The sequence below is a fragment of the Musa acuminata genome, chromosome BXJ3-9, assembly GCF_036884655.1.
Source record: "Musa acuminata AAA Group cultivar baxijiao chromosome BXJ3-9, Cavendish_Baxijiao_AAA, whole genome shotgun sequence".
NCBI classification, from domain to species: domain Eukaryota; kingdom Viridiplantae; phylum Streptophyta; class Magnoliopsida; order Zingiberales; family Musaceae; genus Musa; species Musa acuminata.
This window is the reverse complement of record NC_088357.1, coordinates 43,182,501-43,206,998: the sequence shown is the minus strand read 5'-3', so window position 1 is coordinate 43,206,998 and position 24,498 is coordinate 43,182,501. Positions and strand designations below refer to the sequence as shown.

The 24,498-nt window shown below is 36.3% G+C and overlaps 2 protein-coding genes and 1 long non-coding RNA gene across 3 annotated transcripts; 1 reads left to right on the top strand and 2 right to left on the bottom strand.

Annotated features, from left to right (window-relative positions):
• Positions 1-4,830: 4,830 nt before the first annotated feature.
• LOC135649761 (phytochrome-interacting ankyrin-repeat protein 1-like) lies at positions 4,831-8,866 on the bottom strand. The gene is made up of 3 exons (XM_065168522.1): positions 8,167-8,866; positions 5,881-6,052; positions 4,831-5,255 (listed from the first exon to the last, which is right to left on the bottom strand). The coding sequence occupies exons 1-3, from the start codon at positions 8,299-8,301 to the stop codon at positions 5,044-5,046; spliced, it is 519 nt and encodes a 172-aa protein (XP_065024594.1). The 5' UTR covers positions 8,302-8,866; the 3' UTR covers positions 4,831-5,043.
• A 7,910-nt stretch (positions 8,867-16,776) lies between these two features.
• LOC103998744 (uncharacterized) lies at positions 16,777-17,769 on the top strand. Its single transcript, XM_009420310.3, has one exon. It carries the CDS (start codon positions 16,861-16,863, stop codon positions 17,575-17,577), a length of 717 nt encoding a protein of 238 aa, XP_009418585.2. The 5' UTR covers positions 16,777-16,860; the 3' UTR covers positions 17,578-17,769.
• A 2,027-nt stretch (positions 17,770-19,796) lies between these two features.
• LOC135648688 (uncharacterized) lies at positions 19,797-22,544 on the bottom strand. Its single transcript, XR_010501039.1, has 2 exons — positions 20,142-22,544; positions 19,797-20,050 (listed from the first exon to the last, which is right to left on the bottom strand). It is a non-coding gene; the product is annotated as an uncharacterized LOC135648688 (long non-coding RNA).
• Positions 22,545-24,498: the final 1,954 nt, after the last annotated feature.

The following is a 24,498-nucleotide window of genomic DNA, read 5'->3' as shown; positions in this document are numbered from 1 at the left end:
CTAGTGAGACATTTAAAATTACAAACGGAAGCTCATATAATACTATACAAGCTATGGTGGATTAAAGAAGACCCAACTGTCACTGAGATTTGTAGAGTTCCTCTCTCAATTGGGAAATGCTACAAGGAGGAAGTTATATGTAAGGTAGTTGACATAAATGCATGTCATGTGCTACTTGGAAGGCCATGACAATATGATGTGAATGCAACTCACCTTGAACGAAATAATGTCTATATATTCTAGTGGAACAGGAAGAAGATTGTCATTCTACCGACTAACAAAAAGAGAGATAAATCCAACACTTCTAAAGTGGAGAGGAAGTCTTTCTTATTCATTTTCAACTTTACGTAGAAATTCATTTTCAGTTCTAAAGAAACAAGAGTATGCTATGCTTTTATTGTGAAGGGAGAAGAGCCACTTGAAGCAAAGATTCCAAAAGAACTAGAATCGATATTGGAAGAATTCAAAGAGATCACCCTTAAAGAGTTACCATATGAACTTGCTAGTCATATGTGCCCTGCAAGCTAATCACGTGAGTGATGACACGTGTGACTTAACACGCAGTCTTTTTGCTTATTATATTTTAAAATTTTATCACTTTATATTGACTATATATATATATATATATATATATATATATATATATATATATATATATATATATATATATATATATATATATATATTGTGATGTCCTTGAATCTGTATAATGGGAATCAAATCGTGATAAGATCATAATAATGAGATCGATTCGTCTTTAAACACAGATCCTAAATAATCCCGGTCATAAGTTACTCGAGAGGGACATCGAAATAACCGAACAGACTGGTGTATTGTATACCTATCCATATGATGGATGCAGCTGTTCTCATAGCTGCTCGTGTGGGGACACTAGGGATACAATACATGTGCTCATTGGGGAATGAGTTCACTTATTGATCCGCTTACGGAATGTTGGATGGTTGATGATGCCTTATTGTCAAATAGTGATTCTATGGTCCCAATGGTGTATCTTGGTCCTTAGACACCAAAGATGTCATATATGAGTGCTTCACTCTTTGATACCAGACTTATAGGTTTGGATGTCCCAAACCTAGCACAACCGGTCTTTGGGAGTGGTAGTCAACCTTACATGGGCTATTGAGTATCGATAGAGGATCATCCACTCTCGGTGTTATGAGAGGAATGTTTCATGTGTTCTTGCTTAGTCAAATCCCTAGCTAGGGTCATTCGGATTGAGAGAGAAAGAGTTCTCCAGGAGAATTCGATTATAGTATGACTCGAGTAGAAACCGTATGAGTCTGATAGTACCATGCCCGGTATACGGTCTGTGGGATATTAGATGGATGAGGGACTATATGTATATGGTAATTGAGGACAGACAGATCTAATGGATTAGATTCCCCTATATCGTTTGAGGACTGCGGCGTAGTGGCCTAGTACGTCCGCAGTCGATAAGTCGAGTAAATTATTATGGAGATAATAATTCACTGAGCTAGAAGGAGTTCTGACAGGTATGACTCACGACCAGCTCGATATTGGGCCTAGAGGGTCATACACATATGGTAGGCATTGCGATGAGTAGAGGTTCGGATATGAGATATCCGCCGGAGCCCCTATATTATTGGATATCCAATAAGCTCATGAATCATTGGATCCTATGAATGAGATCCAATAAAAGCCCATGAGAGATTATTGAATAGAGATCCACTAATCTAAGAGGCTTGGGTAGTTAGATGGAGATCCAATACCTAATATGGCAAGATCCATTAGGGTTAAGTTGACAGTGGAACTCTATAAATAGGAGGGAACTGATGGTTCATAGGCTAGAGTCTTTGCTTGCCTCTCATATTATTGGATATCCAATAAGCCCATGAATCATTGGATCCTATGAATGAGATCCAATAAAAGCCTATGAGAGATTATTGAATAGAGATCCATTAATCTAATAGGCTTGGGTAGTTAGATGGAGATCCAATATCCAATAGGGCAAGATCCATTAGGGTTAAGTTGACAGGGGAACTCTATAAATAGGAGGGAACTGGTGGTTCATAGGCTAGAATCTTTGCTTGCCTCTCATATTTTCCTCCCTCTCTTCACCTCAAAGCAGGCCGAGAGTTTTGAGGAGCATCGTCGCAACCCTACTGTGTGGATCACCGCAAGAGATGAGGGCGCTTGACCTCCTTCACCCTCTCCTAGAGATATGCAAGGATTCAGGGATATACGGTCTCCCTAGGTAACACAATCTATTCTATACGCAGTTTTAAGTTTCGCGGATTTTGCGCACAAATCTTCGCACGACGACGAATATATATTTGGGAATTGGGGATTTTGTTTTCTATTCTTCTACTGCGCATTAGATGTTGCCCCAAAGATTTCCCATCAGAACTTTCACCCATGAGAGATATTCAATACCAAATTGATTTGGCTCTCAGAGTGAGTCTACCAAATGTGCCTTACTATTAGATGAACGAAAAAAAGAATGATATGCTAAGGAAGAAGATAGAAGAGTTGATGTAGAAGAGATATATTCGAGAAAGTAAGAGCCTATGTGCAATCCCAACTTTGTTGACACCTAAGAAAGATGGAAGCTAGAGGATGTGCATCGATAGTAGAGCCATCAACAAAATCATGATAAAGTGTCGCTTTCCCATACATTGGCTAGAAGATATGCTAGATCAACTACAAGGCTCCAAGATATTATCAAATATTTATCTTCATTGCGGATATCATCAAATTCGCATAAGAGTTGGAGATGAATTGAATATTATATTCAGACAATAGAAGGCTTATATGAATGATTAGTTATGTTATTTGGTTTATCCAATCATATCCATGATGGTTACTTATTTAAAGGTAATACATTGTGCATTCCAATGATATCCTTACAAGAAAAGATTATTCAAGATTTATATCGAGGAGGACTCAGCGAACATTTCGAGCAAAACAAAATAATAGTAATCATCGATAAGAGATACTTTTGGCCACAATTAAAAAGGGATGTTGGTAATTTCGTAAAAAAATTTCCGACTCATCAAACCGCAAAGGGCCCGTCGTAAAACACTAGTCTATATATGCTCTTACCACATAAGACATTTGGGAGGATTTATCTATGGATTTTGTATTGGGATTGTCAAGAACTCAGAGGAGAGTTGATTCTGTGTTTATGGTTATAGATTGATTTTTCGATATGGCTCATTTCATACCATGTTAAAAGACTTCAGTTGCAATACATATTGTTAGGCTATTCTTTCAAGAAGTCATGCACCTACATAGGGTATCAAAATCAATTACTTTTGATAGAGATTCTAAATTTTTCTCTCATATTTGGCTTACCTTGGGGAAAAGATTTAATGCAATTTTGAAGTTTAACAGCATAGCTCACCCACAAACTAATGATCAGACGGAAGTAACTAATAGGACTTTGGGAAACTTGACAAACTAAGATAATTGGATTTCACACTCACACAATCTAAATTTGCTTATAATAACATAATTCATAGTTTTATCATAGTGTTACCATTCTTTGTTGTTTACAAGAAAATGCCAAAGTATGTTTTGGATTTAGTTCGCCTACTAAAAACTCCTAGAATAAGTGTACCACCTAACAACATGGCTGAACAAGTACAATCAACCAAGTTGGCAGTTACTAATGCCACATACATGAAGCAACCGATAAACACAAGAGAAAGAAGGTGTTCAAGAAATGACATACAATTACGATGTACTTGCGAAAAAAGAGATTTTTTATAATTACTTATATGACTACTTTCTAAAAGAGAATTTATTGTATCTAAACAAACTCAAAGACGAGTTTTTTCTCAAGTATATAAGATTAATTCGGAATAAATTATGGAAAAACCTAAAATTACCCACTTATCATTTTTATTTATCTCATATTATTAATTATATATATATTTTTTAATTATCCTGTATTGTTAATTAATCAGTTTTTAAGATATAGAACTAGTATAAATAAAGACACTCTCTAAACCTATGAAATCATAAAAAATTAATGAATTTAAGTATTATAAAAAAAAATCCATTATAAAGAGTTATTTCCATTGTCTTTTTTTATAAGATCATTTTACTAAAATTCTTTCTAATTGTAAATTTTAATGTTATTTCTGTTCTACATCATTCACCAACATTGATAAACCCTAAAGTCTCTGCCTCGTCTACCAGGGCTGGAGACTGGCACCTCTCTCTCTCTCTCTCTCTCTCTCTCTCTCTCTCTCTCTCTTAGAAAAAGGCAAAAAAAAGCAAGCAATATGACACTCGGCCATTGATTCAGTTCCTTTTTTCTCTTTTATTGATTTGCAAAGGAGCAAAATACAGAGACTGGAAAGTTGCATTTTTCATTCATAGAATTCCTTGGCTACATCAGTGGCCTCAAATATTGAATTTAGACAACTCCAGGCTGAAGTTAATCCCAGAAAAAGAAGCTGCATTTGTTCCCACCGAGATATCTGATCAGGTAGCAGTAATTATTACTGTAAATAATAAGAAGAGGATCACTATTAACTTCTAAGTTCCACAAAAACAGAAGCTGAATATATTTCTACAGTGAATAACTGATCATGCAGCAGCCAATATCACAGTACCTGATAAGAACAGGATCACCAGATCTTTCATATTTTCAAGCATTGGACTATTCATTCTGGAATCTTTGAAATTTTTAAGCAAGCAATTCGGAAAGTGAAGGCAACTTAATGTTTCAAAATTGTCTAGAAGCAGAAACAAAGGCAGTAACTTATTCGAAGATGATGGATATGTCTTCCTAAGCAGCCACTCAGGTGAGATGGATCAAAGATGCTGATGGCAGCCATGTAAAATCAGTAAGGGCGGCAGCAAACCTTTTATAAGACTATGTAGAAAGGTTTTGCAGCTGATACAATATCTTCAGCTAATACATGCAGTCATCTTACAAGATTTCAACATGATAGATCGTTTAGGACTATAAAAAAGTGTTCACATTTTTTTATAGTCATGCTGATCAGTGTAAGATATTGCCGTTACTAGTGAGCTTTGCAGAAACCTGCACTAGTTCTCAGAGCTGTAGGAAGTTCCACTGCTAGAAAGCCATTCTTCTTGCTTGTGCTTGATTTCGTACGCCCATTCCAGTCCTGGACAGTAATGGAGGGGTGGATTGAACCGGTTGTCATTTATGTCTGGAGGCAAGAATGCACCATTCTCAATCAGGAACTTGATAGCCTGCTTGTTTCTCTCCTTGGCTGCGATATGAAGAGGAGTCCCTGATTCATCAAAAGGTACAAAATGAGCTCTGGGATGCAGGAAATGAACCTTACTTCAAAAACATTTATGAAGCAAATACAATCAAGAAATGTGTAGACTAGACATTCTAGATAAGAGACATGATTGATCAACATGGAGCACCTCAAGTTTGGAAATCAACTGCAGCTGAGATTCAAGAAAGAAAGAACCGGTAGCAGTCATATGGCATGGAAAACCATGCTTAGAACTTAAAAAAAACAGATTAATAAATAGTATTTGTTTCTCTTGCACGATCAGGAAGAAATTCAGCAGGCACAAACAAATATAAATGGCAAGAGGACAAGGTGATCCTTACTATAGCAAGACATGTTTACACGTGCTTTCTAATGAGTGTGAGGGAAAGAGCAGTGTAGTAGAATAAAAATGAATTAAGCATCTTTTTACAAAATAATTGAACATGTTTATGAACAGGTTTTCCCAGCTAAACAAGAATTGTATCCACAGCTCAGAACATGCTTTTTAGACAGGAGCAATTTGTGCAATACTAATGACACTATTAAATTATCCTAAAAAAGAAATAACATTATAGGTTGTATAAAACAAAATCTTGTCATTTAGCAAGTAACCAAAACAAGTAAAACTTACAGCCACATGCTCCCTTCGTTCTAGCATCAATATTTGCACCGCGTTCGAGTAACTCATCCATAACATTGATGTGTCCACCTTGTGCAGCGAGATGGAGAGGGGTCACACCTAGAGCTTTGCAACCCAAAGCAGTCACATTGACATCCATGCCTGCATCCAAAAGTCGCTTCACCTGCAAACAGGAATTCATACAAAAAAATGAAGCAATCATGAGATCTTAATTCAAGTTAATGACAAAAAGGTCATGGAAGGTTCTCTGCAGCAGCTACAGACACAATAAAATAACACAAAAAAGAGTCACATAATGAAGACAAAATCATAAAAACCATGATGATATGGAAGAAGGGGCCATGATGACATAATTACATAAAATAAAGTATCACATATGAATCAAAATCTATCAACTGGGGTAACAGGATCAAAATCTATCAACTGAGGTTTGTAATAACATATGTTATCTGTTATCTGACATTTATTTTGCAAATTAACAATTATCCAAAACAATTTTCAGACTCCATCAATACATTTAATTTCAAGCACGTCTAACACTCCACAAATTCAATTTGAACCGGGAGGAATATACACTATAAGAAGCATGGTCTTTAGTAAACAACATTCTTCAACATGAGTTAGAATATCTCCAGAATAATTAAATCAAACAGGAGACCTTTATGCAATGACCTTGCTTTCATAATATGATCGAGCAGTTTGGTAATACACATTCAAATACAAATAATGGACATTTTTAATATTTTGTGTAACACTCCACAAAAATCTACAAAATTTAATTTATCCATCACAGGGTTATGATGTTATGTCCACATTCACTTGTGACAAGATGGTACATAATAATGTTTTGCTGCACGAGGAACTCAAATGGCACCTAAAGTGCTTGTACCATGATAAAACAAGAACTGCTGAACTTACGGAAGAATTCTTTATTAAGGAAGAATTAACTAAAATAGTAAGCTCTTAGGAAGCAAAATGAGGTTAACTAATAAATTAGCAAAAACTTATCAAAATCTGATTGTAATATTATAATAATTAGCAAAAATATGAAGCCAATGAAATACAAATACAAATATGTGATGTAGATATAACACGATATATATACACAACAATACCAAACCGTAGAATCTTGAAAAAAATATGTTACCATAAAGAATATATATGATAACATGTGTTAAAAATTGAATAATATATAGTAATCAAAATAAACAAAAGTAACTGATTAACTAGCATACCTAGCCCATATATGATGAAATATAGCAACATTATATTTCAAAAACATAGAAAAGATAGCATGAACTTATGATACATATATATCACTATTATAATTTCATCAATCGTAATCCATTGGTCAATAGAAAAATCTATATAATTCATCTAATCATATATAGTTAAAAAAAATCAAGAAAACAAATTCTCCAGAATTATTCTGTAAATGAAGTATCTCCCAAGTAATTATACTGTTAAAAATAGTTTAAAAATTCAATACTAATAGGAAGTATACAAAAGGCACCTTAAAAGTGACTTACATGTATCATGTCCAATGTGTCTAATATGGAATGGCAAGAAATTAAAGTATGCATAATTGACAAGTTGAAGCAACGTTCTCACTTCTGGTTCATGATCAGAGCACAACATTTTGGCACTTTAAGTTGTTTATTTAAAATATAAAGTAATATTGATTTTAATGCCACTTACTAGGAGCTTATGTAATAGCTATGTTGTGTACTGGTTCTGAATGTTTCAGTTACGACATCTTTGGGAAGCATTCTGTGCATGAACAATAGTGAATTTGACCATAATGATATCAAAGAGTACAGGTCAAGGAACAAATAAAAATTTCACACCTACTGCATTTGAACTCTTCAGTGTTAAGATTGTTTCCCAGTCAAGCTTAATCTACTTGAACAAATTAACTGCATATATCTCTATGTGATAGGGATCAACAGAATATCAAATACATTGATTATTGTAATTCCATCATCTACTTCCTCCATATGAACCTGATTTTCCATTTTACATGAATTTCCCCAAGTAAAACCGTGGACTATTCCCCTGAATGTGTGAATTACCATGTATTCCTCCAAGTCCCGAAAACCTAATTTAAACTCATGATATGTTTTTAACATTCCAAGTAACAGAATTAAATTATTTATACAATCAGCTATATATCTAAAAATTCAATACCTCTAGAAGGAACTGGACAAATATTTTTTAGACAACATGGACTGTAAATCCAGTAAGTTCAGTAAGAGACGAAATATCAAGAACACCAACCTCTTTCAAGTCACCCTTTCTGGCACCGATGTGAAGTAGGGTCCAACCCCTGTCATCCCTCTCCCTCAGCCGGTGCTTAAAAAGTCGCCTGCTTGAAATATAGTTCCGTGTCTTTACCTGCTGCTCAGGCGACATATCTCACGAGCCCTAGAATTGAGCAACCACGAAGACAAGAAAAGGAAACCACAATTCTATTCCCACAAACTTTTTTTTCCGATCAGACAAATACTGGAAACTAAGCTCTCTCGTTTTCAAAGGAAAACCAAGGTCTTGTCCACTAAAGAAAGTATGCAGCAAAAGGTCCAACCCAGAAAACAAGATCGAGGCTTTACATACTAACAAGAACGATCGAGAAGAAGAAAAGATTTAGCGGGAGGCCGAGTAGTTTCCCATGCCAAAGGGCGCGAAAGGATTCAAACCGGGGCCGAGCGCGCGGATATTGTTGAGGGCGGAGATCGGACCAACGATCGACGAGAGCATAAAAGGAGACGACAGAATCATACTTGAGGACGCCTGATTGCTCCGATCAAAACAAGACGAAACCCTAGATCCCAACAGTTAAGATGAGGAGAAGAAGCGAGAAATCAAAGCGAGAATACACCGGCAGGGATATCAAAGGAACGGAATCATGGAGAAGCCGCACGAACCCTAATTACCCCTTTCCTGTCGCAAATGCGGTCTCGGCCGTCTCCGTCCGCTCAAGGACGGGAATCGTGGATTGGCCATCTTATATAGGTCGCGTGGAACCTGATGAACCCGGTTCATTCATGGACCGGCTGTCGAACCGGCTAAGATGGTAGAAGATGGCTTTATGTGGGCTGTGGGTTGGGTTAATGGGATTTGACAGCACTTGTGGTTTTGAATCGAAATATGTAGCCCAAGTCGAGCTCAAGTTTACAAAGGGACACGTGTCTTTACTAGGAAATTTTCATCCTTGTAAATATAGGATGTATATATATAAATATAAATATTATTTTTGTTGCAAAATTTGATCATCAATTTGATTTGGCAAAAATATTTGTATATGGACTATTAAATTATGATCAAATATGTATTCCATAAATATAAACATATTTTTTAATTTGTATACGTTGAGACAGCATCACATGAACAGTCGAAGGGTGAAAACAAAATTCTTATATTTCTATAAAAAATAATTTAATATCATCGTACGAAGATTAATACGTAAAAACTTGTAAACCCAAAAAAACCATTTAAGAGATATGTGTTATTTAGAGAGATCGTATATCCTTCAAATCATACTTATCTGTAGGAGAGGATGAAGGAGGTCAACTGTCCTCCTCCCTAGCAGTGATCCACACGATAGGGGCTACGAAGATGCTCCTCATATCGCTGCACAAATCTCCTTTTCATGCACACTATAAGATCAAGAAGGGGCCGGCCCAATAATAAGAGGTTGCTAGCTAAGGAGGAGAGAGTGAGAGAAGAATAGGAGGTGACAGCCAAAAGGGGTCTGGCCTATGGTCATTTGGTTCCTTCCTATTTATGGAGGCACATATAAACTTACCCTAGTGAATCATATCATATTGGATACTGTATTTCTATCTAACTACACAAGTCTATTAGATTAATGGATCTCTACCAATAATCTCTCATAGTCTCTTATTGGTTATTATCTACAAGATCTAATAATTCAGAGGCTTATTGGATATCCAATAAGATAGGAGCTCCAATGGATATTTCGAACCTCTACTCATCACAACACCTACTATATGTGTATAACCCTCTAGGCCCAATATTGAGCTGATTATAAGTCATATCTATCAGAACTCCTTCTAGCTCAGTGAATTATTATCTCCATAATAATCCACTCTACTTATCGACTGTTGACGTATTAGCCCACTACACCACAGTACCTAGATGATGCAAGGGAATCCAATCCACTAGATATATCTATCATTAGCTACCGTGTATCTATATTCCCTCATCCATATAATATCCTAGAGATCGTTTTCCAAGCATAGTACTATCAGGGTCATATGGTTTATACTCAAGCCTCGTTCTAATTGGATTCTCTTAGAGAACTCTTTCTCTCCCAATTTGAATAATCCTGACCAAGGATTTGTCTAAGCAAGAATACATAGAATATTCCTCTCATGACATTGAGAGTGGATGATCCTCTATTGAAACTCAATAACCCTCATAAGGTTAGTCGTCACTTCCAATGATTGGCTATGCTAGATATGAAATTGTTAGGCCTATAAGTCCAATATCAAATAGTAGAGTACTCATATAGGAGATCCTTAGTGTCTCAAGTCTAAGGACCAGATACATTGTTGGGACAACGGAAACAAACAATGAGGTATCATCAACCATCTAGTATTCCGTGAGCAGATCGATCAATAAACTCACTCTCCAATGAGTACCTACACTATATCCATAGTGTCCCCACATAAGCAATTATAAGTCCAACCATTTCCATCATATGGACGAGTATTCAATACACTAGTGTATCATGTTATCTCGATGTCCCTCCCGAGTAACCTATGATCGAGATTATTTGAGGTATATGTTTAAAGATGAATCAGTCTCATTATCGTTATATTATCCCGATCCGATTGCCATTGTACATATCCATGGACATCACAATATATGTAATATGTAATATAAAATGAGAAAGACGTCAAATATATAATAAGTAAAAAGAGTGTGTATCATATCACATGTACCATCATCACTCACGTGATTGACTTGCAAGACACCTATGACTAGCAATCTCCCACTTGACATAAAGTCAATCACCTACGTGTTTGATCTCCATCAGACCTGTGTGATGCTCAAGGACAATATGAGATAATAGCTTCATTAGTGAATCTACAATATTATATTCGGATGTAACTCTTTCTACCACTACATCTCCTCGAGCCATAATCTCTTTGATCAGGTAGAATATCCTCAGAACGTGCATATACTTCTAATAAGACTTTGGTTTCTTTTCTTAAGCAATCACCCCGTTATTATCACAATATAAGAGAATCGGCTCTTGGCTGCCCGACATGACTCCCAAATCTATGATGAATTTCTTCACCCAAACTTCCTCATTTACTGCCTCTACTGCAACAATGTACTCCGCCTCTATAGTCGAGTTAGTAATAGTATCTTGCTTGGAACTCTTTCAATATGCTGCTCCTCAATTCCGGGTGAACACATAGCTTAAATTAAACTTGCTATCATCGATATCAAATTGAAAACTCGAGTCAATGTAGCTTTCAACCCTAAGGCTATTTCCTCCATACACTAGTAAAAGACTCTTAGTCCTTCTCAAGTACTTAAGGATACACTTTACTGCCTTCTAGTGTTCCAAACCTAGATCCGCCTGATATCTGCTCGTAACACTTAAAGCCTACACTATATCAGGCATGGTACATAGCATAACATACATGATAGATCCTATCGTGAGGCATAGGGTATCCTATCTATGTCGGCACTTTCTTTAGGAGTCTTTAAGGATATACTCCTAGAAAGTGATATCATATATCTTATCGGTATGAGACATCTCTTGGAATGTTTCATGCCAAACCTTTTTAGCAATGGTTTCTATGTACCTAGGCTGGGACAAGCCAAGCATCCTCTTGGATCTATCTCAACAGATCTGAATCCCCAAGATATAGGATGCTTCCCCTAAGTCCTCAATGGAGAATTATCTAGATAGCCAAGTCTTTACTATGGAGAGTATTCCTATATTATTTCTAATGATTAGGATATCACATATAGCACAAAGAAGGTGATAGCACTCACACTTACCTTCCTATACACATAAGGCTTATCTTCGTTCTTAACGAAGTCATAAAATTTGATCGTCTCATCAAATTTTATGTTCTAAGTTCGAGAAGCTTGCTTTAATCCATAGATAGACTTAAGCTACATACACACCTTATTTGGACTTTCTTAGGATATGAATCTCTAAAACTGTATCATATACATCTCCTTATCAATGTTACCATTGAGGAATGTGATTTTTACGTCTATCTGCTAGATCTCATAATCATAGTGTGCTACAATAGCCAATAGAATTCAGATGAATTTTAGCATAACTGCAGGTGAAAATTTTTTATCATAGTCAACACATTGCCTTTAATTATACCCCTTAACTACTAGCCTTGCTTTATAAGTTTTTACCTTTTCATCTACTCAAATCATCTTCTTAAAAATCCACTTGCGACCAATGAGTACAATACCCTCAAGTGCATCAACAAGGTTCTAAAATTTATTGGAGTACATGGAATCTATCTCAAAATTTATGGCTTTTTGCCACTTCCCAAAGTTTATACTCGTAATAGCCTCCTTGTAGGTTTAAGGATTAATATCCTCAACATCCTCTCTTCTGATATGTCTCGCATATCTCTCAGGAGGATTGAGTGCTTTGTCGAACCCACGTAAAGTAAGAACTTATGTGCTAGATACCTAAACAAACTCAGGCTGTGGAATTATGCTTGAGCTAGGTTATCCAAATTCGCTCAACTCTATCATGCTCTTATTGTCTCTACCAAGAATATGTTCCTTCTAAAGGAACACCGTCCTCTTGACTACAAAGATCTTTTGGTCCTCGGGATGATAGAAATAATACATATAAGTTTCGTTGGAATATCCCACAAACTTACATCGTTTCATCCTGGATGCCAACTTGTCGGAATTGTATCTCTTAACATGGGGGCAAGACAACCCTAAATCTTAACAACCTTAAGATTGAGCTTCTTCCCTTTCCATATCTTATATGGTGTAGACACCATTGACTTAGTTGAAACTCTGTTCAGAAGGTAAGCTGCAGACTTTAGGGTGTATCCCCATAATGAGATGGGAAGGACGATGAAACTCATCATAGACTATACCATGTCTAACAATGTGTGATTCTTCCTTTTTGATATACTATTAAGCTAAGATATATAAGGAGGTGTCTGTTGAGATAGAATTTAATAATCCTTGAAGAACTAGATGAACTCTGTACTCAGGTATTCACCTCATCGATCTAATTGAAGCATCTTGATACTCTTTTTAATTTTATTCTGTATTTCATTTTTATACTATCTGAATTTCTCGAAGGCTTCGGACTTGTAATTTATTAAGTACATGTACCTATACTTAGAGAAATCTTTAGTAAAAATAATAAAGTAGGAGTAACCACCTATGACCTAGGTTGACATGAGACCACACACATCGCTATGTATGAGTTCTAGTAACTTAGTGGCTCTCTCTCCAATTCCACTAAATGGGGAGTTGATCAATTTTTCATGAAGGCAAAGGTTTAGAAGTTGCATATGACTCATAGTCGAATGAATCTCGTAGATGTGAGCTAGCCTACAATGCAACAGGTATGTACTATTCATCTCATCTCGTTTTGTCTTGGACACATCTATATTTATGATATGTGGAGTAATGTCTAGCATAAATAAACTATTATGTAATGTTCCTCTAGTAATGATCTAATCATCTAATATTATTGAACAACTATTATTCTCAAAAACTAATTTATATCAACTAACTATGAAATAGAAATAATATTTTTAATAATAAAATGAATAAAGTAACATACATACAATGCAATAGTAGCTCCACCAAGCAGATGTAGAGTGACATCGCCAACAACTATTACAACAACTTTTGCTCAATTGTCTATCTTGAGGTCTATCTCGCCTCTCGCCAATCTCCTAAGTTTTACCAGAACCTACAATGAATTATAGATATAATAAACACTCATGATATCCAATACTCATGTATTATCATAAGAATCTAACAAGTGGAGATTAATTATGAATATACTTGAAGCTTCTGAAAGCTTTTCTTTCACCTTCTCTATAAGATACTCTTTGTAATTCCTCTTCCAATGCCCGTCTTTGCCGTAGTGGAAACACCGGCCTTTGTCCTTTGTCGGGTCCTTCTTAGTAATATTTACTTTACTCGGTTTGCCATTGCCCTTCTTAAGTCACTTCTTTGCCTTCCTTTTCTTTCTAGTCTTATCAGTATAGAGAACTAACTTCTTTTTCTTGATGGTATTCTCTACTTCTCTCAATATATTAAGGTGCTCAAGAAGAGTCACATCATGTTTGTTTATATTAAAATTTATAATGAACTGAGAAAATAAATCTGGTAGAAACTGAAGCACAAGATCCACACATAGATTATCCTCGAGGATCATTCCTAGACCCGTGAGCTTCTCTATCTACTCAATCATCTTAAGAATATGGTTTTGAATCGGTGTTCCCTTAGTCATCTTGGCGTGGAAGAGACTCTTGCATATCTCATATCATTGAGTTCTTTTCTGTTCCTCTAACAATTTACGGAGATGCATGAGAATAAATCTGACATCTATCTTTTCATATTACCTTTGTAACTTGCGAATCATGGAGCCCAACATGTAACATTGAGCAAGAGTGGAGCCATCTATGTACTTTACGTATCGAGCGATCTCATCCTCGCATGACCCTTCCTCAGGTATAAGCATTACTATGTCAAGGACATACACGATTTTCTTTGCCATAAAAATGATTCTCAAGTTCCAGAGTCAATCTGTGTAATTTGGACCAGTGAAGCAATTGACATCAAGTATGCCATGTAAGGGATTTAAAAATAATATTTTATAAAAATAAATATACAATAGAAATAAATAATATATAGATTTTATAAAATAAATAAATAATCAAGACATGGTCTTCTATCTTAATCTACTCCCATTATTTTCTCGCGAAATACATAACTCCCTTCGGTATGTGAATCGAAGACCTCCAACAGATCTCTATTGGGGATCGAGATCTAATCGGTATCTTAACATAACCTCGAGGGATTCAACCAATCTCGTTAAACCCAAAAAGGTAGGCAACTCTTGCTGATCATAACTCTTTGTGATTCTCATCTTGTTCGGCCTCCGAACCATTATGGCCTTTAGGGACTCGACCAACCACGATGTTCGGTTAAGTCATCACCGTTATAAGATGAGTTTGATTCGATGATATAGCCTCGAGTGACTCACCAAGTATATCACATCTTTAGGTTACCGATGACATCTCTATGTCATATATAAGATCTCAAATCGCAACATAAATGAGCCTCGAGGGACTCCACCAACTCAACTTACATCAGTAATCAATTTCTCTCTATAATGATAGAAGGCCATATGGGTCAATCTAATCGTCTCATGTTTACTGACTTAATATTATAGAGAGAGGGGTTTTGATTCGATCTTCTAATATTATGTATCACACACATGTATATTTAATATATATCTACATCGTATACAAATATATATACATATTTAATAGGTATATAATCAATCACATATAACATGTGCAATCATACAAAATGATCATGGACCATAGCTTAATATGATCAAGCCCGAGCCAATGGGCTCAATCACTTACATCATGATTTGTGTGCAATGATATATCTCCATGTTTTATGATTGTCTATTTTAATTCGAGGACAAAAGATGTTTGTATCTTGTGTATCGCACTTTCACCCTAAGTTTTTTTTTTTTTCTTGGATGAACATGCACAAATGAGAGGCCTTGGGATGCAATCGACCCTATACGCTTTTTTTTTTAATCTTAGGTGAACATATTGCATTTTTGATATCAAATATTTTTTTTTTAATCCTGGATTGATGCTACATATGCAAATGATAAGCTTTAGAATGCGATTGGCTCTGCAGATACTTTTAATCTTGGGTGGATCATTATGCATAAACGAGAAACCTCGGATTGTATCAGATACTTTAGATATTTTTTAACCCTAAGTGGATGTATCATGCACAAACGAGATACTTAAATTATCATATACTTTAAATGCTTTTGATGTTTTACATATGCATCCTACAGAAAGGAGATGTTTTGGGTTATATTGGATACTTTACATATTTATGTCCTAAGCTAACGTATCATGCACATATGGGATATGTTGATCACGTTAGATACTTTCTTTCTTTTTTTTTTTTTTTGTCATGAGTGAACACATGGTGCATAAGGGGGAGGGGTTGGATGCATTGAACACTTCAAATTTTTTTATTAAAAAAATATATATCATGCATGCATGAAGGAGACACGTTAGTTATATCTCATGCTATATGCACAAAGATATTTTATATATTTTTGTATTAAGTTATCCAACATAAACCTTGGTATGGTGTTGCGAGTGAAGACATCGTCAAACGCACAAGGAAACACTTGTGTTAAAACTCATACGGTTAGGGGCTCGCTCGTGAACTCCCACCCAATTGTCATTTTCGATAGAGTAAAAAAGAGATAGGACGACGATACAAGACAAAGATGATAATGGGTCTAACGAAGATAATTTTGAGTCTGGGGGTTTCAGACGAAGAAATGGGTAAAATAGTTTTTTTTATGAGATTAGAGATTCTATATAACAAATTTTCAAAAATAATTTTTTTAAAAAATTAATTCGAAAATCAAAGAAATATAAAAAATAGTTAAAGTAGGTCATCCATATTTCAAGCCTACTACAGCAAATGACATCAATCCACTCCCAACGGTCACGAAGCCAGCCGAATAATATTAATTATTTTATATATAGTATAATAATAAATAAATGTCTTCCAAAATGCCAAAGACATGACATCAAGACGATTCGCTCTTTCCCGTTCACACTCGTCACACAACAAAAGCCGCCGCTTAAAGCGCTCACTCTCTCTCTCTCTGTGTTCCTGCCTTCACTTCCTCTTCCTTCCATGGCTTCCTCCCTTCCCCACCTCTCCGACACCGATGACGACGCCGTTAACGCCGTCATCGCCGAGGCGGCCGATCTATGCGCCCTCGAGCAGATCGCCGCCCTCAACACCGCCCACCTTTCCGACTCCACCCTCCTCCCCTCCCACCTCGAATCCCGCTACCGCAAACTCAAATCCCTCCCAGCTTCCCTTCCCAATCTCTCCACCCCGCATCCCCCTTACCCGCCGGAGAAGGAGAACTTCCCCGATGCCCTCGAATTGAATCGCGCCCGGAACCAGCCCAACTCACCCGCCGACCCTCGGAAGCCTGAGGAGCCGATTGCTGGCCGAGACGGCCGCAAAGCCGAGATCTTCCCCCTTGACAACGAAGTGGCCGCGAATAAGGCGGAAGCCAAACCAAAATCTGGGTTCGGTTCCTCGCCCTCCTTCTCGTTCGATTCCTCGGGAGAATCGTCGCCTTCGCCGCCGCGGCAAAGGTGCTGCTTTGGTTACTCGCCGAAGAGGGCGCAAAGGAGGAAGGGGAAGGGGGACGATGTGCTGTCAGAGCTGGGCGTCCTGTCTCTTAAGGAGCATAGGAAACTAAAGAAGGCGTTGAAGGAACAGGAGAAGGCGATGCGGGAGTCTGAGAAGATAGTGAAGTGGGTGAAGCAGGCGTCGGCGAGGATGAACGCTGCTGCCATCGACGAGTTGCTGAGCGACGACGAAGAGCTCAAGTGATGGAATGCATATAAGAGATGACTCGGTACCCCTTTCTCTATCTGCAAATGAAGATGATGTTGCTACATAGTCTTTAAGTGTTCTTTTAGCGGAGAGTTATGCATGCTAAATATATATGTTTTTCCTCCCTTTTTTTCCTGTGAAATGGATGAAAAGATATATGCAAATCAAATCAATGATCTTTCAATTTTAGGAGCATAAGGATTTAACATTTCATGTTTCCTGCCATGCATTTTACTTCTTGATTGATTTATTTGATTCTGTAGACAGATCAGAAACATAAGCAACAATTTTTAGTGAAGGCATAGCATAATGATAAGGATGACCATAGTTGTTGCAAATATACAGTGCCTGTTTCTTCTTTCTATAGTAACCTATGTTGAATGGTCTGTTTCATATCTCTATATTTTCATGTAAAATGCATCTCATATCTGAATAGGAAAGGGAATTTCTGATTGGAATTCAGGATCATCAAGTCCGTAATTATGGATAGATGCTGCTGAAAGATATGCTTGTTCTCCCAAAGATCAGATTATGAGTTTAATTAATCAGACTTGGAGTTCCAAGTTACACAATGTAGTGTCCTAATGCCATAGGACAATCTAGTTCTGTACTATATTCTTCGAGTGTGAGACCAAATTTAGTTCAAACATTTTGATCAAATTAAATTTTGAGATATGTTGTTGATCTTTTAGTCAACCCAAGAAAAAGTGGGATAAATCCATCCTTCTCTTTTATGATTCTGAAAACAATTGGTGTACAAATTTAGGATTCATTGTACTGTTGAGTGCAGAGAAAGACATTCACTATGAACATTGGGCAATGAATGAATCAGCATTTTTAAGCAGAAAGAATCCTCTCACTGAAATGGTTAATGTTATTCTTAGATTCCTAATTACAACTGGACCCATTGTAGAGGAACTGTTTTGTGGATGCATGTTGATATGATTGAGTAATCCATGCATTATAGACTGGCTGAGTCGTTTAGGATTAATCCTGTAAGGAGAGGTTAAAGAAGACCTTAAAAACATTTTTATTAAAAATAATAAAAAAGATATTTAGGGATCCTTGATTTAATGAGAGATATTTACCTTACACAGAGTTCGATAATAGGAAAAGATCTATGTAATCAACCTAAAATAGTTGGGAAATTAGGAGATGTTCTTGCTGTTGCTGTTATCAATCCATACATTATAAGATTGTTAACTGGGGATCATTCATCAACAGTAATCAAATGTGAGATGGTTGCTTGTGGTAACAGTAGCAGGAAAAGTATGTATTGCAACAATTTATCTCAAAATACCTACTGGACCTCTAAGCCACTTTGTTGTCAATCCTAAGCAAGCATATGCTCAAAATACCTATCATATGGAAGATTATTCTTTCTTGAATGAAAAAAAATGTTTCAAACTATGTTTGACATGATATTTTGGATAAGAATGCATCACAAAGAAGGATAAGAGAAGAATGAGAATGAATGATGGCTCTTATTGTCAAAACAAAGCTTACTTTGAACTCAACATATGGAAGATTATTCTTTCTTCAATGAAAAAAAATGTTTCAAACTCTGTGTGACATGATATTTTGGATAAGAATGCATCACAAAGAAAGATCAGAGAAGAATGGGAATGAATGATGGCTCTTATTGTCAAAACAAAGCTTACTTTGAACTCAACATAAAAACAATTCTCTGCACCGGAGCTCAGATCATTTTTTTTACGGACACAGATTATTGCTAGCTAGCATTGGCTTTCAACTATTAAATTCTTATTTCAGCAGTTTGGTTTTGCTGTATGATGATCAGCCATGCTACATACAACTCACAGCTGGTGTCTTCTGCTAGCCAAAAGTCAAGATACTTATTCTCCTTGCTTCTGAAACTTTATTGGACTTCGTAAGCACCGGCTGAGTGTGATCACTCTCAGAAATATATATATATATAAGATAATATTATAAAAATATTTCTATAAATATAAGACGGTGACAAACATTGGCTATAAAAAGTAGACGACAAACATAAAAAATGATAATAAATAGTTTAATTAGTGAAGCAACTCGACTGGCGATTATGCTTGCATTTATTCAAATATTACACACATCATCATCATCATCATCATCACATACATGAGATGCAGTGGATAACTGAGCAGCATAGATCCAGAGTCTTGAACTACTGCATGGCACAAGATGCAAGTGGGATTAAGAGATACTTTGTCACATGAGATTGTAAAGATCATTCTAACCAAAATTATATATGAAGATTATTAATATCACACCAAAGTCCCAGACCAAATTAGTTTGTCACATGAGATTGTAAAGAATATTCCAACCAAAGTTTTACATGAGGATTAATATTTATACCAAAGCCACATCCATCCTCTTCTCACAGCTCGCGGATTCGAACCGTCAGATTTATTCGTCCTTCATGGCGATCTATTATCTTTAGATGAAGCCTGATGCACTCAAGTAATACCTGAAAAAAATAAAAAAACCAAAGCCATCCATGAGTGATGTGCATCTTCTATAGAAATATGCCCATTTCTGGTAGCATTATGTAAAGTTACCAAGGTCATCAAACATGTTGACATTTTCCACTCTTCCCAACTGCAAAATGACATCAATCAAAGCTGGCTTAGACAAACTACTGCATTTATCTTGATGAACCAATCCATCTGACTATAAAAAATCAACTCCATGACAAGTTCCAATAACCATGTCAAGAGCACAATTCTACAACAATGTTTTAAGAGTAATAGATGAAAAACCAACACAAATCTAGACTAAGCACAATTCCAGTGAACTACCATTTGTAGTATCTTCACTTAGTTCTCATCTAGATAAGATCACTGAACTTGAAAGGAGAAATTGAGTTACCCAAAGAATTTTGAGCTAGGAAGGCAATTTGCATTTAGGAAGACATTTTTGATAAAAACCACTCACACAGTGTAATGCATCTGATAAATTATTTGAAAATAACATCCTTTAGGGTGGCGAAAAGCAAGAGAAGGAACATACAGAATGTGTGACCTCGAATAGCCACTCGTAGCCTTGATTTATTATCAGAGGATGGTAAATGAGAATGTGAACTGATCCAATTTCCATTCTTGGTCCTGTAGTTTATTAAATCATCCCACAAAAAATTAAATTATGAAAGAGCCCTAGTAATAAAAAAAAAAAATCTTCTTTTCTTCCAAGGAAGGTGTTTTTGTGACAACTAGAACCATGAAACTATCATACACAACATGTCACTTGAGCAAAACAAGGAAAGAAGCCATATCTAACAAGGTTCTGATACACTAAATTCCAGATTAGCTCCATTACATGCATGTATATAAACAAGATTTCACCAACTACCTAGTTACCTGAGGAAAGGTAAAAGGAGCCCTCTATCTAATACTCCTATTAAGTGTCAACATTGGTACAAGCCTTCTATTTAAATCCTTCGTCTTAGCCACGAGCCATGTTGATCCATAGCATCCCCTACTTCTCTCAAGTCCCTTGATAGAGAAAAACATGACTAGATTTTATGTAGAAATATAAAACTCAAACTAGATTGTTCACTTTGCATGAAGGCCTTGGGTTCTGTCATCTTCAATGGCAATTAGTTACACAGGCAGTCATGATATAGTAAACCATTAAACACATGTAAGATGGCCATAAAAAATATATGGAGATTGGTTATTTTCATTGGACCATGAAGTTCTAATTAATAAATGACCATAAGAAGAAATTTCTAGTTAACATCAAGGTAACCAAACTTTACATGAACAAGAAAGTTGCATGAGATGCTCCACTCTACATAAATTAAAAACTAGACATGTGACCATAAATTTACAAATCAAATCACAATCTCATGAAGTCAAAGAGGAATTCCAAAAATAAGTAATGTCAATCTACAACAATTGGAAAGGTAACACAACAGAAAGGAACTAGAGAGTGATCCACAGACTTGACATTCAAAATAACAACTTAAAGAGGAAATTTGCAAGAATTTCTTGTAACAAAAGTACATATTCTTCAATGATACTAGAATTCCTTGTCAATCTGGGCCTTATTACTGGGAAGAATGATACGTTGGAGAAAGATATTTGGCAGCAAAACCAGCTCCTAGCTTTCTAAAAACAAAGAGAAATAGTAAGGGCAGAACCAAACCAGAAATCAACTAATACACCTGCCAATTTCTTCACTTATCTTGAACACCACATCTGTCTGTTCAATGGATCAAGAAAGAAGCAATCTTGCAATTTCCATCACAACCAGAGTTACCAGACACACCAAATCAGTATGGAAATACGAAACACAGATCTACCTAATTGTTACTCAAAAATCAAGAGAGAAAAAAAAGAGGAAATGACAATGTAACCGATGTTCAAAACTCATCAGCCAATAAATCATGGCAGAGATTCCAATTGATGAATCGATTGCGGAGAAATGCAACGCCAGACACAAAAGAACCTCAAGGAGACTTCAATCAAATTTAATCGAAAGAACAAACCCCAAAGGCAACCGAGCTCAATTAAATCGAAAGAATCTATTCTAAAGGTCAAAGCTTTCCGCTGTAATAGGGGGAAACTGCTCGGATAGAGCGCAGAAAAACGTCGTGACCTAAAACAAGGCATCAATCAGCAGAACGGAGGGAGAAAAACCTCCCAACACGAAAGACAAGGTTCGAAACGAACACCAAGCGTCGAGATCCAGCAAGCGGGATCCGCAAAAACACGGGGATCGTCGCTTCCGCCTCCGATTCAGTTGGTGCAAGGCGGGAAGCGGCTCGTCCGCCGGCGGATCGCGGCGTTCCCGACCTGCACCAAGCGAACCAGAGGCGGCGGCGACTGCCAAATATGTAGCCTTCACCGGCAGCGCCGGCGGCGGATGAAGCTTTGGGGAGGCGACGACGGCCAACACATGGGCGGTGTTATTTATCCGCGAAATGGATGCGTCCGATTGTGACACGTGGCATCACTCGAGGATCTAATATTCCTATCAAAAATCGTCTTTGCATATCCATCTTAAAAATAAGATATTTATATTGGAAATTCCTTTTACTATGACAGTTTCGTTTTAAGAATTTTTAATATTTTAAAAATATTCCCCTATTTATATAAATATTTTTTTATTTTTTTTTCTTCCCATATCTTTCTTTTCATCAAAATGATGTGACAAATATTATCATTATATGAACTATAATATCGTTGGACGACAATGGAGCAAAATTAGCATAGCTGGAGTTCTCATAAATAAAATAAGAGATTATACGAATAAGAGTATGATTAATAATGTAGGGGTTGTAAATAGTAAAATTATATTTTTATTATTTTTATAGGTTTAAAAATAATGTATTCACCCTTAATAAAACTTAATATAATATTTATGCCCTTTCAAAATACTGAAATATCACATTCTAACCATAACTAATATTAATTAGTTTAAAAATAAAATTATATATATATGTGTGTGTGTGCGCGCGCGCGTGCGTGCGCGCTAAACTTAAAATTAGATGGATTATTATATGAATAATTCTCCTATATATAAATATTCAACTTTTTTCTAAAAATCAAAACAAAATCTATTGCAATTCTTTTCTTAATAATTTAAAAGCTTGCATATATACATTGATGGATGTTAATGGGAGAGAGAATTTGGTTGAACTATGGTTCTATTGTTTCTTCACCTTCAATTCCTTTAGCAAAAGAAGATATATAAAAATTTTAAAAAAATATAATATTTTCTCAACAATAAAACCTATATTTTCTTAATAGAAAATAAATTATAGAGCAAAGATTAGTAAATAGTTGAAGAGAAATAATAAAAAAAAAGGATGAAAACAATAAAGCCTAGAAGGAACATTAGAAGTAATATAATAAGGCTAGTAATGGATCAAGATCTACCTTAGAACTCCCTAGAATGACTCAAACCCAATCTGATTCTTCAGTGGGTTCATTATATCTCAGTTCATGAGACAGGATCACACAAACTTGCCTGTCTACCAACAGACAAGCAAGAGAAAGCAGACTCATATAATTGCCACCCTTCCTTGACAAGGAGTTCTTAGTGTTCCATTTGTCAGACAAGCAAACCTCTCAATTATCCAATCATTTCCAGTCTCATCTGGAGACTCTTCCCAGGATGGAGTGCTTGCTTCATCCACGTAAGATAAGACTTGCAGTGAAAGCAGTCAGATGAGACTTGTGATGGAAGAACTTGAGGTCTTTTTTTATGCTGGACATGTGAAAAGGGACCAGATAGATTCCTCTGACCACTGTTTGAGATAGGAGTAAGGCACAGTGATGACTTCAATGTAGTCCACAGAGACAGACACACAGCATGAGAGCACATGCCATGCCTCTGTCCACACAGGAGCAGTGTGTGTGTGTGTGTGTGTGTGGCCTTGTCCTCATGTGTAGATTTTTCTGAAGCAGGACAAGAATCCACCAAGAGTCTATGACTTCTTGCACAAGGATTGTTGTTATCTAAGCTTGAGAGGGAATAAGTGTCCTGCAAGTCACATGGCTGAGAGTTTGGTGGACATGACAACATTGACAAAAGTGTGCAAGCATGACTGCCATCTGCTTGGTGTTCACCATCTGTGTTCAATGATTGAAGCCCATGCAGCTGGAAATTGCAGTAAGCTTGGCTGCACAACATTCTTGCTATGACAAGAATTCTTTCTCAGTCTTGGACAGACAACAAGTGATTGAGCATGAAGGGGCCTAAATTTTCTTGATTGAAAGAATATGAAGGAAATAGTGAGAAGAATAGTTACTGCAAAGGTGTTTGAGCTTTTCAGAACTTTCTGCAATGGGGAGCAGCAGCATGACAACTATGACAATCACATCTTTCCATTAGATCAACTTGTGAGAATAATTTTATTCCTATAATGTGTAGTTAACACACTGCTTTATCAAGTAGGAAAATAATAGT

Coding starts and splice junctions, on each gene's coding strand:
- LOC135649761 (XM_065168522.1), bottom strand. CDS start 8,301: ATGTCGCCTGAGCAGCAGGTAAAGACACGGAACTATATTTCAAGCAGG. Junction 6,053..8,166: donor GAAAGGGTGACTTGAAAGAG/GTTGGTGTTCTT, acceptor TCCTGTTTGCAG/GTGAAGCGACTTTTGGATGC. Junction 5,256..5,880: donor AACGAAGGGAGCATGTGGCT/GTAAGTTTTACT, acceptor TTGATGAATCAG/GGACTCCTCTTCATATCGCA.
- LOC103998744 (XM_009420310.3), top strand. CDS start 16,861: ATGGCTTCCTCCCTTCCCCACCTCTCCGACACCGATGACGACGCCGTT.